This window comes from Piliocolobus tephrosceles, chromosome 5 (genome assembly GCF_002776525.5).
Source record: "Piliocolobus tephrosceles isolate RC106 chromosome 5, ASM277652v3, whole genome shotgun sequence".
NCBI lineage: Eukaryota > Metazoa > Chordata > Mammalia > Primates > Cercopithecidae > Piliocolobus > Piliocolobus tephrosceles.
In genome coordinates, this window is record NC_045438.1 from 49,267,821 (window position 1) to 49,281,668 (window position 13,848).

Sequence of the window (13,848 nt, forward strand, 5' to 3'; positions counted from 1 at the left end):
CTTTAAATAGCAGCAGGATCAGTATTTTAAAATGCAAAATCTGGTTAAACCCCCTATGATGACTTCAATGGCTTCCCATCACATCTACAAAAAATTGAAACCTCTTTTCCTAGTTTTCAAAGACTCTGATGATCTGGCATCTTTTTTTCTCTCCAATTTAATCTTCCTCATGCACTTTGATCACCTCAAGTGCTGTGCTCTATAGCACATCCGATTTATTTCTATTCTTTAAGCAAGTGAATTTCTGCTCTCTCTGCCTGGTGTACTCTTCCTCAGGATTTCCATATAGCTTTCCCTTTAATTTCTATTTATTCAATTTATCTGAAAAGTATCCTTCTCTGAAATTCCTCCCCTGAGCACTGTTTCTAAAGTAGCACTTCCTTTCCATGCTCTCAGCTTTATTTTCTTCTTAGCACAGGTCACTCCGTGGCCTTCACATTGACCTGTTTATGTGTTATCTGTTTATGTGTTTACTTTTTGTCTCCTCCACTAGAACACATGTGCCTTGTGAACAAGGGCATTATCTCTGTTGTTTTCTGCTATATCTCACGGCCTAGGACAGTGCATGACACAGAGTGAAAACTCAACAAATATGTGGAATGAGTGAAAGAGTGAATGAATGGATTAGCTCTTCAGTCTACTCCTATCCCAGTCATACTTCTGAAATTGTCAGACTCACCAATCAGCTCCAGGGTGTTTCCTCTGTCATCTTTCTCTCTTTCTTCTTTTTTCTTTTCTTTTTCTTTTTTTTTTTTTTTATTTTTTTGAGACAGAGTCTTGCTCTGTCACCCAGGCCAGAGTGCAACGGTGCGATCTTGGCTCACTGCAACCTCCGCCTGCTGGGTTCAAGAGATTCTCCTGTCTCAGCCTCCCAAGTAGCTGGGATTGCAGGCATGTGCCACCATGCCTGGCTAATTTTTGTATTTTTAGTAGAGACGGGATTTTGCCATGTTGGCCAGGCTGGTCTCCAACTCCTGACCTCAGGTGATCTACTCACCTTGGCCTCCCAAAGTGTCTGTCATCTTTCTTGTTATGTGAATTATTTATGGTGTGGGCTATGAGGTTAAAATAGAGACCCCAAAATACAGTGATTGTAGAGAGAATTTACTTTATTTTCTTCACAAGGGAGTCCAAATGGCAGTAGGCAATCCACAGCAGACAGATGGCTCGCTTCTTAAGAGCATTCAGGTTCCCAGGTTCCTTTCACCAGTTTCTCTGATATTCCTTGGAGTACTGTCCTCATGTGCATGACAGAAGCTGAGCCCCTTCCACGTCCACATTCCAGCCTATGGAAAACCAGGAAAAGAGAAAGGGGGCATGCACACCCAATACTGTAAGGCCAAGTATAGCACATTGCATAAGCTTCTTTTTCTCACACTCCGCTGACTCGAGCTCAGCCTCATGGCCACATCTAGCTGCAAAAGAGACTGGGGAATGTAGTCTCCATGTAAGTGGCTATGTGTCCAGCTAGAGCTCAGTGGTTTCTATTACTAAAAGAAAAATGGAGAAAATGGGTACAGAGAACAAGCAGGAGTCTCTGCCACATCTTAGGAGTATTTGTTACAGAGGATCATTCTCTCCTTCACAGAATACTTCTGTTCTTTTGGCTTCAGTGACACCACCACACTCTCCTGGTTTTCCTCCTGCCCCTCTGCCTATTCACTCAATCTCTTTTGTTGGGTGAACTTACTCTGTTTGAACTCTGCATGTTGGACTTCCTGAAGGCTTCGTCCTATGCCATCTTTTATTCCTTCCATCTACATGCTTCTCTAGGTAATTTTATTTAATTATGTGATTTTATATACCACATTGATAGAAATAACTTCTGAATTTATGTCTTTAGCCATGATCTTTCCCTGGAGTTCCAAATTCATATATCCAGTCGCATACTTAACATAGCTGATCATAACTCTTGGTTGCTTGGGCTGCCTATGCCCCTCTCCCAAGCCTGCTCCTGCTTCAGTTTTCTGCATTTCAAGAAACAGAGAAATAGCTTCAGCATCATTCCAGGTGCTCAGACAAAAACCTTAGGTATCATTCTTAGCTTAGTTCTTCTCTCACTTCCCCTCATCCAGTTCATTGACAAGTTTATACCCTCAACCTCCAAAGAAACATATCCTGAGTTTGTTAACTTTTTTCTGTCTTCCCCATTACCAGCCTGAGCCCAGCCAGCCTCACCATTTTACTGGATGACTCATCTTCCTGCTGCCACTTTCACTGCCAACAAGCCAACCTTACACAGCGCCCTAAGTGATGAATTAAAAACATAAATCAGTTCATGTTGATCATTGAACCCTTTCCCATCTCACCTTGAATAAAACCCAAACTCTCTACCCTGGTCTACAAAACCCAACAGGGACTGGCACCGTCCACCTCTCCAGCCTCATCTCATGTCACCTGCTTTCTCAATGACCCACTCCCATCACGGTGGCACATACCAAGTCTATTTCCATTTTAGGGAAGATATGAGGCACAAAGACCTTAAATGGATGTTTTCTCTGCATGAAATGCTTGTGCCCCAGATCTTCCCCAGGAAGCTCCTTCTCATCCTTTAGGTCACACTGCAAAGGTCAACTCCTTAGAGAAGTTGTCTCTGTCCACGCAGTCTGCGGTAGACTCGCCCTTTCAACCCATCACTCTTAGTTGCATCACCCTGTCTTATTCTATCAATAACAGTTAACACTACCTAGCATAATATATGTGTTTATTTGCTGTCCGTATCCTCTCACAGTGGATGTGAATTTCATGGGAGCAGGGCTTGTCTTGGGCCCCACTGCAATCCAGGGCCAGGCACACGTTGGGCCCTCAGTAAGGATCTGCTGAATGAATGTCTGAATACAGCTCCAATTCTGGAACCTCTTTAGCATCCCAGGAGTATTCTAAAGAACATGACAGCGTGAAGAAAAATTCTATATTTCCAACGTCTTTTAAAGACTTTTTCCAAACTGCCTTAGTACCATAAAATCTGCTTCTCTCTTCTACATAAGGACACAAAATTATATTCTCCTTTAGTAAATGCACTCAGGCATATTCAGGAGAGACCACAGCTTGTAGTGCTCAGGTTCTTAATCTGAGTCCATGGACCTTCTAGGGGTCCATGGGTGTGCTGAAATTATAGGCAAAAGATACATTCATTTTTCTGGGAGGTAGGGTCATAGGTTTGTTGGATACTCAGAGGGGGTCAGTGGCCCAAATAAAATCCACTTTATTGTGGAAAAAGTATTAGAGACCAGGCACAGTACCTCATATCTGTAATCTTAACACTTTGGGAGGCTGAGGTGGGTGGATCACTGAGGTCAGGAATTTGAGACCAGTCTGGCCAACATGGTGAAACCCTGTCTCTACTAAAAATACAAAAAAACAAAAACAAACAAAAAAAAAATTGCCAGGCAAGGTGGCAGGTGCCTATAATCCCAGCTACTAAGGAAGCTGAGGCAGGAGAATCACTTGAACCTGGGAGATGGAGGTTGCAGTGAGCCAAGATCACGCCACTGCACTCCAGCCTGAGTGACAAAGTGAGACTCCATCTCAAAAAAAAAAAAAAGGTTTAGAGACGGACTTGCAAGATCTGTATTTGAGTTCTAGTGATGTCAGTCACAAATAATGCAAATTTGTGCAGATTATGTAATTTATTTAGATTCTAGTTTTCTTATCTTTAAAAATAATCAGACTTACATGTATTCTGACTTACACATACCCACACTTAAATTATATTTAATTCCATCACAGGATGCTATGTGCTTTACTGTATCTCCCAGGTAATGACAATGAGGCTCAGAGTCTACTCAGGCTACTTGCCCCAAATCACATTTGTCCCCATATAAGTTCTGGATCAAGACCCATGCTTCTCCCACGCTTCAAATTGCCTGCTCTTTTATTTATTTTTTTATTTAGACACAGTCTCGCTCTGTCACCCAGGCTGGACTGCAGTGGTGCGATCTTGGTTCACTGCAACCTTCACCTCCTGGGTTCAAGCTATTCTTCTGCCTCAGCCTCCCAGGTAGCTGGGATTACAGGTGCCTGCCATCACACCCAGCTAATTTTTGTATTTTTAGTAGACACAGGATTTCACCATGTTGGCCAGGCTAATCTCAAACTCCTGATCTCAGGTGATCCACCCACCTCCACCTCCCACAGTGCTGGGATTCCAGGCCTGAGCCACCATGCCCAGCCTGCTCTTTACACAAAAGTTTGCAGTACCAACATTCTGCAGTCCAATTTCTCTGGGTGGAATAATGTCTTGGACCACTTCACAGCAAGTACCATAGAGAAAAGCAGCTAGCTGGTGATGTAGTTTCCCAGCCAGGTAAACACACTCCTGAACCACAGCAGAGCCCTGTGAACCCAGGAGTATGGGCTGTATCATCCATTCTTGACAGAAGAGAAAACGAAAGCACAAAGAGATTAAGTAATTGACTTTAGGTCAGAAGGTTAGTAATTTTCAGGCTGAAAGATTATGCTTCACAATGTAATATTTTCTTAAATTTTCTACTAAGATGACCTTGAGAATCTCTACTAAGATTCTTCACTAGAGAGCTGACCCTTATCTTCATAGTTTAGTATTTGGCTGTTCTTCAAAAAATTATTTTAAAGTACTTTGCAAAGCTTGAGTAATATTTTTTTCTAAGAGGACAGGAAGATAACGTAATATGCCCGTTGAACAAGGACTAATGACATTGTTAGGAAGGAAGGAAAAAGGATATCACTTCTACATCGATTTCAGCTTTTATGCATTAACACCAGACAATGACCTCTAAAATGAGAAGAGTGCTAGCTTAACATTGTAAATTGACAAGGATCTTGGAAATGAGGAATTAAGGTCAGAGATTCGACTGTATAGATTCTACTCATGGCAGGGTAAGAGGCAACTGAGAATAACATGAAAGCAACTGGTAAGTATTTGACTTCTTTTTTTTCCTTTCCCTCTGCTTACACCAATGGTCTATTATACTTCATAAAAAATAGAGACAGTACTGAGACTGTTTCCAAGAGAGCCTTTAGGTGGCTAACATTGTCACACTGGCCAGTCTCGGGGACCAGCTGTGCAGTTCACTTTTGATTTGAAATACAGTTGTTGTTAAGCATAAGTTAAAAGCTGATTTTTCCAAAGTTGTGTCATTACATAGGAGTTTAAATATAAGCAATAGCTTATTGGCTACTAAGTGCAGTTTTTGTAGTCCTCCCATCCAAATATGCCTCTAGATCATATACTGTGGTCAGATATGCTTTTGAGAGACTGTCAGGCAAAGGCAAGCCTACCTTCCCAGATGGTTTTCAGTGCATTTCTGCCCCACAAACCAGAGCAACTCTTCAGTTTCTTTCTTTCTGTCTGTCTTTTCCAAGGTCAAAGCTCAGACAGCTTGGTTCTCCAAGAGACTGATAGCCCCAATCCCTGAAATGAACAGCTGTCCTAAAGAGCAACAGCCTCTCTGCCAAGGGGAATGGCAACACCAGGCAAAGCCAATGGATTCACATCTCTTTTATGATTCCATGAGGCGTTCATAATCACAGGGAGTAGCTGCATTGCTAATTAGGGGTCACAGAGGTGGTGAGGGCCTCATTCATTCATTCACTCTTTCTTTCAGTGAATACATCTTCAACTGCAAACAATTCTTTTGATGATTATCTGAATGTTCTAGCAGCATGAAGTCCTGCTTTCCATGACCTCTACGTCTCATCCGCACTTGGCCAACCACGGAATCAATGAGATTTGACCCACCGAACATCAGACGCTTCCTATAAAAAACTAATCTTTTTATTCAACAAATATTTCTTGAGTGATCACTACCTGTGAGCACTATGCTAGGTGTTGGGGATAAAACAATAAACAAATGAGACAAAATCATGACCTTCAAGATGCTTGTTTTCTAGAGGGCAGAAATACACAACAAATACAAAATACCAACGTTTCAGATTATGGTATATTCCATGGAGAAAGCTAAAGAGGTCAAGAGAGTAAGGAATGTAGGTGCATACGTGCATTACATACAGAGTAGTCCCAGAAGACTCCTTTGATAAGGCAACATTGAGCAAAACTGGAAGGAAGTCAAAAGTCAAGTCATGCAGAGGTGTGGGAAAAGAAGTTTCTAGGCAGAGGGAACCGTGAATGCAAAGGTCCTAAAAGAGGAGCAAGTTTGTCTTGTCTGACGAATGATGATATGCATGGGTGAGCAGGAAAAGTGATAAGAGATGAGGTGAGAGAAACAATGGAGCCAAATTGAGTAGGACCTTAGAGGCTACTCTAGGATGCTGCCTTTTACTCTGAGTGCATTGGAAGCCACTGGCAAGTTTTGAGCAGCAATGGCTATTTAGGCTGCTCTGAGGAGAATGGAATATGGGGTGAAAGGCTGGGAGGAGGCAGACCAGTCAGGAGGAAGAACAGAAATTGCTGATTGCCACATAGTAGCCACCTGCCCTTTCTTTCTTTAGCAACAGAACCCGGATTCTTGCTGGGTGCGGTCGCTCACGCCTGTAATCCCAGCACTTTGGGAGGCCGAGGTGGGCAGATCACGAGGTCAGGAGATCAAGACCACCCTGGCTAACACTGTGAAACCCCGTCTCTACTAAAAAATACAAAAAATTAGCCGGGCACGGTGGCAGGCGCCTGTAGTCCCAGCTACTAGGGAGGCTGAGGCAGGAGAATGGCGTGAACTCAGGAGGCGGAGCTTGCAGTGAGCCGAGATTGCACCACTGCACTCCAGCCTGGGTGACAGAGCAAGAATCCGTCTTGAAAAAAAAAAAGAACCCTGATTCTTATTTGGCAGCAATGCACCCAGCTAAAGTCTAGATTTCCTAGTACTCCGTCCCCTGTCCCTTACAATTAGATAGAGTCCTGTGATTAATTTCTGGCCAATGACCTATAAGAAAGTAGATTCATAGCACACTTTGGAGCACTGATTAAAAACAGCCTACTCAATTGGGAGGAGTTCTTTGCTCTTTTGCTTCCTTCTGTTGCCAACCTGGAACATAGACAATTTAATGGCTGGAACCCTAGCAGCCATGTGCAACCATAAGGAGCCCTTTCTGTTTTGTTTTGTTTTTCTCCCCTTCTGCATTCTTATCATTTATTTGTGGTAAGAACACTCAAAATCTATTCTCTTAGCACTTTTCATACAATGTTATTAACTGTAGTCCTTAGAGAACTCTTGAATTTATTCCTGCTGCCTAGCTGAAATTTTGTATCCTTTGACCAACATCTCCTCAATCCCTATCCTTCCCTCCTTAAACCCTGTTAACTATAATTCTACTCTCTGCTTCAATGAGATGGACTTTTTTAGATTTCACATATAAGAGAGATCATGTAGTATTTGTCTTTCTGGGTCTGGCTTATTTCCTTTAACATAATATCCTCCAGATTAACCTATGTTATTGCAAATGACAGGATTTCCTTCTTGAGACTGAATAGTATTATCCATTCATCCACTGATGGACACTTCGGTTGATTCCATATCTTGGCTATTGTGCACAATGCTGCAATGAACATATCAAAGACGTATGAATATTTCATACCTTTTTGAAATGCTGATTACATTGCATAAGATGGCCTTTAAAATGGAAGCCACGTGCTGAGGATGGTGGAACAGAAAGCTCAGGTGGGTCCCTGAGGATAGCATAGAAATACCACACCAAATCTGGACTGCCTATTTCTGGACTCGTTTCACATGAGAGAGAAATGGCCCGGGCATGGTGGCTCATGCCTGTAATCCCAGCACTTTAGGAGGCCGAGGTGGGTGGATTATTTGAGGTCAGGAGTTCGAGACCAGCCTGGCCAACTTGATGAAACCCCGTCTCTACTAAAAATACAAAACTTAGTCGGACTTGGTAGTACACGCTTGTAATCCCAGCTACTTGGGAGGCTGAGGCACGAGAATTGCTTGAACCCAGGAGAAGGAGGTTGTGGTGAGCTGAGATCACATCGCTGCACTCCAGCCTGGGCAACAAAGGGAGACTCTGTCTCAAAAAGAAAAAAAAGACAGAGAGAGAGAGAGAGAGAGAGAGAGAAATAAAGTTCTTTTCTGTTTAAGCCACTGGTTTTTAAATTTGGGTTTTTTCCAGCTATATGTAGCTAAACTGAAACATGATGAATATAAGTAGCCTTTGCAACAATCCAGGTGAGAGAAGATAGTGGTCTGGCCCTGGTGGGGTGGCAAAGGAGGTCAGATTTTTTCTTTTTGAAAGGTAATGCCTATAGGATTTGCAGATGGTTTAGATACAAGAATGAATGAACTATTAATAGAAAAACTAAGACTTTCAGTTTGGGGCCCAAGTGACTTGAGAGTGTAATGATTTACAGAAATGCAGAAGGCTATGGAGGGGACAGGCTTGGGTGTGGGACTGGGGTTGGTGGGAAGAGCAGTCTAGGGCACACGTGGCAGCATGGCCTTGATAGAAGCAGGAACACAATGAAACAGGAAGGGAGGCCAAGAGCACGGGGCATAGATTGGTAGGAAATGAGTGAGCTCTCATCCTACTGCTTCTATTTTCTCAACAAAGTCTGATCCAGGTCATCCCCTGAGACTGAAGGGAAGAAAGCAGAGGGTGGAGATGGGAGGTTTGAAGACAGAGACACTATGAAATAGTCCTTTTAGTGAGTGGGATTGCTGGGCAGCCATGGGTGTGCATCCGTCTGAAATTTGTGCTCTCTAATATAAAGAAAAGCCACTTACCAGCGCTGTGTGTTTTTCTGCAATCCAGTCCAGTTGCATGATTGGGTTTAACTGAGCCTGGGTTTCACCAGACAAGCACTGTAGGACATGAGATGAGAGAAACAGGGAGAATGAAGGGGTGTTTGCAAGAAGGATCAGAATGATGGATCAGTAATCAAAACTGGATAAAGAAAGAAGTAAACACATGAGATGGATGAACAGAGAGTTGACAGTTCTTGAAAAGACCGAAAAACAGGGTGGGTTCCAGAGAAGCCAAACAGAAGGATAGAAGGTTGTGAAGGGAGAAAAGGAGATTTTGGAGGAGATGCAATTAGTCATCATTGAGGACAAGGTCAAATGAGTCACTGGAGAGAGAAGGAATTGAGAAGCTAAAGATATTGAATAGAGGTCAAGGTGCTGAATAAAGTATATTCCATTATAAGACTACTAATAAAACTTGTTCATAACTTCCTCTAATTAGATTTGTTATCTGCTTTGAATAAAGATACTATTCATTAGTCTAAGTACTTTAATTTTTTTTTTTTCTGAAGGGATATTTATGGGACTTCAAAGAACAAAGTTTTACCCAAACAACTAAGTTTTTGTTGGGTGAAAATACAAAGCATTTTTTTCCATGTGAAACTTCTTTGTATCTTGATAGCTTTTCTTTTTCTTCTGTGAGTTTTTTTAGGCGAGTCTATTAACGCAATCTTTTAAAGATTGACCTGTTTATTCTCTCTAAAATAGTTCATGTCATAGCTTGTTTCTTCTAAGCTGGACTTTGCCCCCTTGTACTTTCCTCACAACTTTTTCATTGTTTTTTAAAATAACATTTATTCTCATATTTACTTATTTTTCTCAGATGTTTGTTTCCTTTCTTCCTGCTCCATCTCCCTGTTCCTCAGATTCCTTTCCTTAGGAGAAAAAATTGGGATATTTCCCACAGCATGCTGTGAGAAAACTCTCTGGACTTCCTGGGGGTGGGACTTGGGAACACAGAGGGTCTTGCACACTATTTTATATCCAGCGAGTGTTCAGATTACAGGGCCAGGCCTCAGATACAGGTTCAGTTGTGGAAGGTGGTCCCTGAAACATCATGAACACGACTTTGCTCCTTCCGTCTCCTAGTCCCTCTTCTTAAGCTCAAACGTTGTTAATCGGGAGTCTGTTCTGGGCTACTCATTGTACTGATTAAAGTAATTCACATTAACGAGCAATGACTGATCTACTCAATTCTCTTAGGGGAAGTCACATTTCTAAAATGTGTATATTAATCTAAATAAAACCCTGATTCAAGAGATAAATGTGAAACAAATGATTAACACTCTATTCAGGGTTTTCGGAGACAGAACAAAAGATTTTCTCTTGTCTTGGGGCCCCAAAACAGCCTTCTCATCCCTTAGAAAGTGGGCTAGGACAATGTAAAACTGGGCAGTAGAATATTGTGTGTGTGTGTGTACATGTGTGTGCAGCACCTCTCACCTCATCTACACATCTCTCTAGCTCATGATATATGTTTCAAATCATGAACCAGAGATATTCATATGTGAACACGGGTAAGACATATTCTTAAAGAGTAAGTTCTTGGTCCAGGATAATATTTTGTAATTTTCCATATAAAATTCTTCAGATGCCCAACTTGTTGAAGGTTTTCAGGAGCCTAGTCTTAGAATTACAGAGGTTCGTGGCTCCTGGTTCCTCCTTAAATCCAATTGTTCATTACTGGAATATACAAATGAGTAGGGAGCCAGAGATGCTAGGCACCAGAAACTGAGGTTTCCATTTCTCAACGTGGCCTGAACTAAATGAATTAAATCTCATCCTCCTATGGGAAGTGGAGGAAAAGGGCTCTGGCTGGGAAGTACTGCTGTGCAATGGTTAGTCTAGTGGGTCTGAGGGTCAAATACATTTGAGTGCAACTCCCAACCCAACTCCCACTACTAGCTTTGGGACCTCGGGTGAGTCACACAGGCCTCAGGTGCTACAGCTTCTATAAATAGTGATATAGTATTCTTACATAAAGTGGGGCTGATTGGAGCAGCCCTTCCGTGGATCAACCACCCCATCAGAGGATCTGTGTCTACGATGGAGCCTCTTCCGCCTCGGGAGGTTCTTTCAGGTCCAGAAGCTTCCCCATGGAGGGAAGAGAGGCAGCAATGAAATCGGCGTATAGGGGGACTGGGCTCTTTCCCCTTCATGTCTACCACGGCAATGACCTCCTAGAGTCCGCTATGCACCCCCCACTTGCCTCTCTGGTCACTAAGAGGTGAAGTAGTTGTAGGACCAGGAAAAGCAAGAAGAGAGTGTCCTCTTCTGCTCCCCTTCCCGGGGGTCTGGGCGCTAAGCCTGGCCCTCTGGGGCGTGTTTGAACATAACTCGCACCGCTTACTCTTTTCCCATCTCAGCAGTCTTGAGCCTGTATCCTAGTACCTTTTGCCGGCCTTGTGTAAGCAGCTTGCACGGGATATATAAGGAGAATCAAGTTTCTGAACTTCAAAAAATGTAAAAGTCAGTCGTGCTTCTTCCTGCCGGTGACTGTTTACGAGAGGGAAGTCAGCGGGGCCCCCAAGAGGTCGCTGGTGGCGCAGAAACCGCGGCCAGATTGTGAAGAACAGGGGAAGGAAAAAACAACACCACCACCACCCAGAAAGTTTCCTCCTTGTTGCGAATAATCGCCGCCCCCCCACCTCCGCCCCCAGCAGAAGCAGTAACGTGACACCCGAGCGAAATCCCGAGACCCGAGCGCAGAGGGAGGGGAAAGGGAGGAGAGAGCTGCGGAGCGCCGGAGGGAGAAAGGGGAGGAGAAGGAGGAAAACCCCTGTCAAGGAGGTGGAGCGAGGGGATGGTGTCCGCCTCCTGTTCCTCCCTGCCGTTTTTTAGAGAAGCCTGAACCGGGACAAAACACGCTGAGACCTACAGACACAAAGCCGGGGGGTCCACGCTGGCGCTGGAGGCGAGCCCCGGCGGCCGCAAGCGAGCCCGAGGCGCGGCAGGGCGCGGGGCGTGGGGACGCTAGCGGGCGCGGGACGGGCGCGGCGCCCCGGCACGGGCAGCGCCCCGAACCGGGGCCGGACACCTCGGCCGCTCGGGCCGCGGCGGCGGGGACCATGCCGAGGAAAGTCTCCTGAGCCCTGCAACTTCGGCACCTCCCCGCCCCCACCCGGCTGCCCTCCGTGCGGCCCTCCCCATGTGCAGCCGGCCAGCCGGGCTCTCCTCCTCGCGGCGGATGGGTGACCTTTTCCTGGCACGAGCAGACTGTGCGAGGCGGCGGAGCAGGCGATGAAGAAGAAGCAGCAGCATCCCGGCGGCGGCGCGGATCCCTGGCCCCATGGGGCCCCTTTGGGGGGCGCCCCTCCGGGCCTGGGCAGCTGGAAGCGCCGGCTGCCCCTGCTGCCTTTCCTGCGCTTCTCCCTCCGGGACTACGGCTTCTGCATGGCCACTCTGCTGGTCTTCTGCCTGGGCTCCCTCCTCTATCAGCTCAGCGGGGGACCCCCTCGCTTCCTGCTCGACCTGCGGCAATATTTGGGTAAGGAAGCTGGCCAGGCTCTAGGGCGGCGCCTACTGCGCAAAGTTGTGTGGCGGGGAGAGGGGCGCGCCGGGGACTTCTCGCGCTGCCACCGGGCGCCGCCGCCGCCCCGGGGCTCTCCAGGTGCGAAGCCCGCGAGCATCTGTGCCGCGGTCTGGAGCGCCTTTTTCCTCCCGCGCATCCGGCTGGCCTCACCCAGGCGGTGGCGCCGCTGGGTTGCACTGCCTACAGGTACCCCGGGGCAGGGCACCGCTCACCTTCCGCCAGTCCCACCTCCGCCACCCCGCCCCGGCTGGGGCGGAGTGGATGGGTGTGTGGGGTGTGCGGGAGTGTGTATCTTCAGGCTTGGCGGCGCGGGGAGTGGCGAAAGAAAGGGATAATCCGCTCCGTGGCATTGTTAGTGACCACAGTTCCGTCCCGTCCCGCGCGCCGGGGAGTGCGGGTGGGTTTAGCCCCTCCCCACGGTCCGCTCTGAGAATTCTGTCCCGCGGATCCTGCCCGCCAGCCCTGTTGGGTCCGTGCTGTCCTCGGGCTGGCGTGTCCCTTGGCCGCCGCTGCCCACCCCGTCGCCCGCAGCTAGCCTGGCGCGGGGAACGGGCTGCATCTAGGGGTTTGGGGCTGCCAGAGGGCGCGGGTCAGCCTGGCCAGCAATGTCACCTCCAGTAACCCGAGGATCCTCGGCGCTGTGTGCGTCTCAAGCTCAAGTCAAAACTTGTGTGTGTGTGGTTTATTAGGAGAGAGGACGCCTATCTTTAGCAGAAGTAAGGAAGGGGTTGTGATGGGAGGGAAAGAGCTCCTCCAGCAAGAAGGCGTGACCCCGCAGCTCCCTCGTTTCGGCTACGGGAGCCAGGGGTGCCGGGGCTGGGCGGGCGCAAGCCCTGGTCGCAAGGACGATGCTGGCATGCGCGTTCCAGCCAAGGGAGGATGCAGATCCCTCAGACGTCTGTGGCCAGAAGAGGTCGTGCGGGGGTGAAGGCTGGGAGAGCTCCAGCTTCTTGCAAGCATTCGAAGTGATAAGCCTGAGCATCTGCACCATGAGAGCGAGTGCGGGGAAGCAGAGCCACCGAAGTGCTGGAAGAAAAATGGGCCAAATGACCCGGGCCAGCTGAAGGCTGCCACAGTTACCCCAAATGTCGCTTCGTGGCAGAAGCCACAGGTCTAGATAGCAGACCGTTTGGAGAATAGAGAAAAGAAAAGAAAACCCCCCAAAAACTAACAAAACAAAACAAAAAAACAAAACCACATCAGCAAAGTTACAAATGTGTTAGGGCATTTGGAAATGTAGACGTGGATAAAATAATGTTATTTATCTTGTACAAGACCTCATATTTTAAAAGTTACACTTTTATTTCTTTATAAACTTTGGGGAACTATAGATTAGAGGAAAAGTTTGCCCAAGTAGATTTCCATAGCATTTGGTTTCATAGAGGATTTGGGGCAATATACCCTTTATTAGGGAATCAAACCTTTTCTTTTCGTAAGTTCTATATTGTGGAGTCTCGTAACTTCCACTACTCTCTGACACCTGCTAGTGCCACAAAAGTTAACAGTATTTTCATCACCAGCAGCAATCCCTGTCAACAGGCATTGGGAGGCAAGCGTTGAGGCTCAGGGTCTTTCTCCATTATGTCTGACAATGAATTCTTGCAGAAGTTCTTTTCAAGTAATATATGGAGG

General features: G+C 46.2%; 1 protein-coding gene and 1 long non-coding RNA gene across 3 annotated transcripts in view; one reads left to right on the plus strand and one right to left on the minus strand.

Annotated features, from left to right (window-relative positions):
* Positions 1-928: 928 nt before the first annotated feature.
* LOC111523657 lies at positions 929-11,710 on the minus strand. Of its 2 annotated transcripts, XR_002725582.2 has the most exons (5): positions 11,035-11,710; positions 10,663-10,773; positions 8,667-8,744; positions 2,179-2,246; positions 929-1,286 (listed from the first exon to the last, which is right to left on the minus strand). It is a non-coding gene; the product is annotated as an uncharacterized LOC111523657 (long non-coding RNA). The 2 variants fall into 2 exon arrangements; XR_002725581.2 differs by having other exon boundaries at positions 10,663-11,710.
* UST (uronyl 2-sulfotransferase) overlaps positions 11,524-13,848 on the plus strand; it is a 320,263-nt gene continuing 317,938 nt past the window's right edge. The window contains exon 1 of the mRNA XM_023188430.2: positions 11,524-12,171. Coding sequence (XP_023044198.1) covers positions 11,925-12,171 — 247 coding nt within the window. The 5' untranslated portion in view covers positions 11,524-11,924. The remainder of the gene's footprint in view (positions 12,172-13,848) is intronic.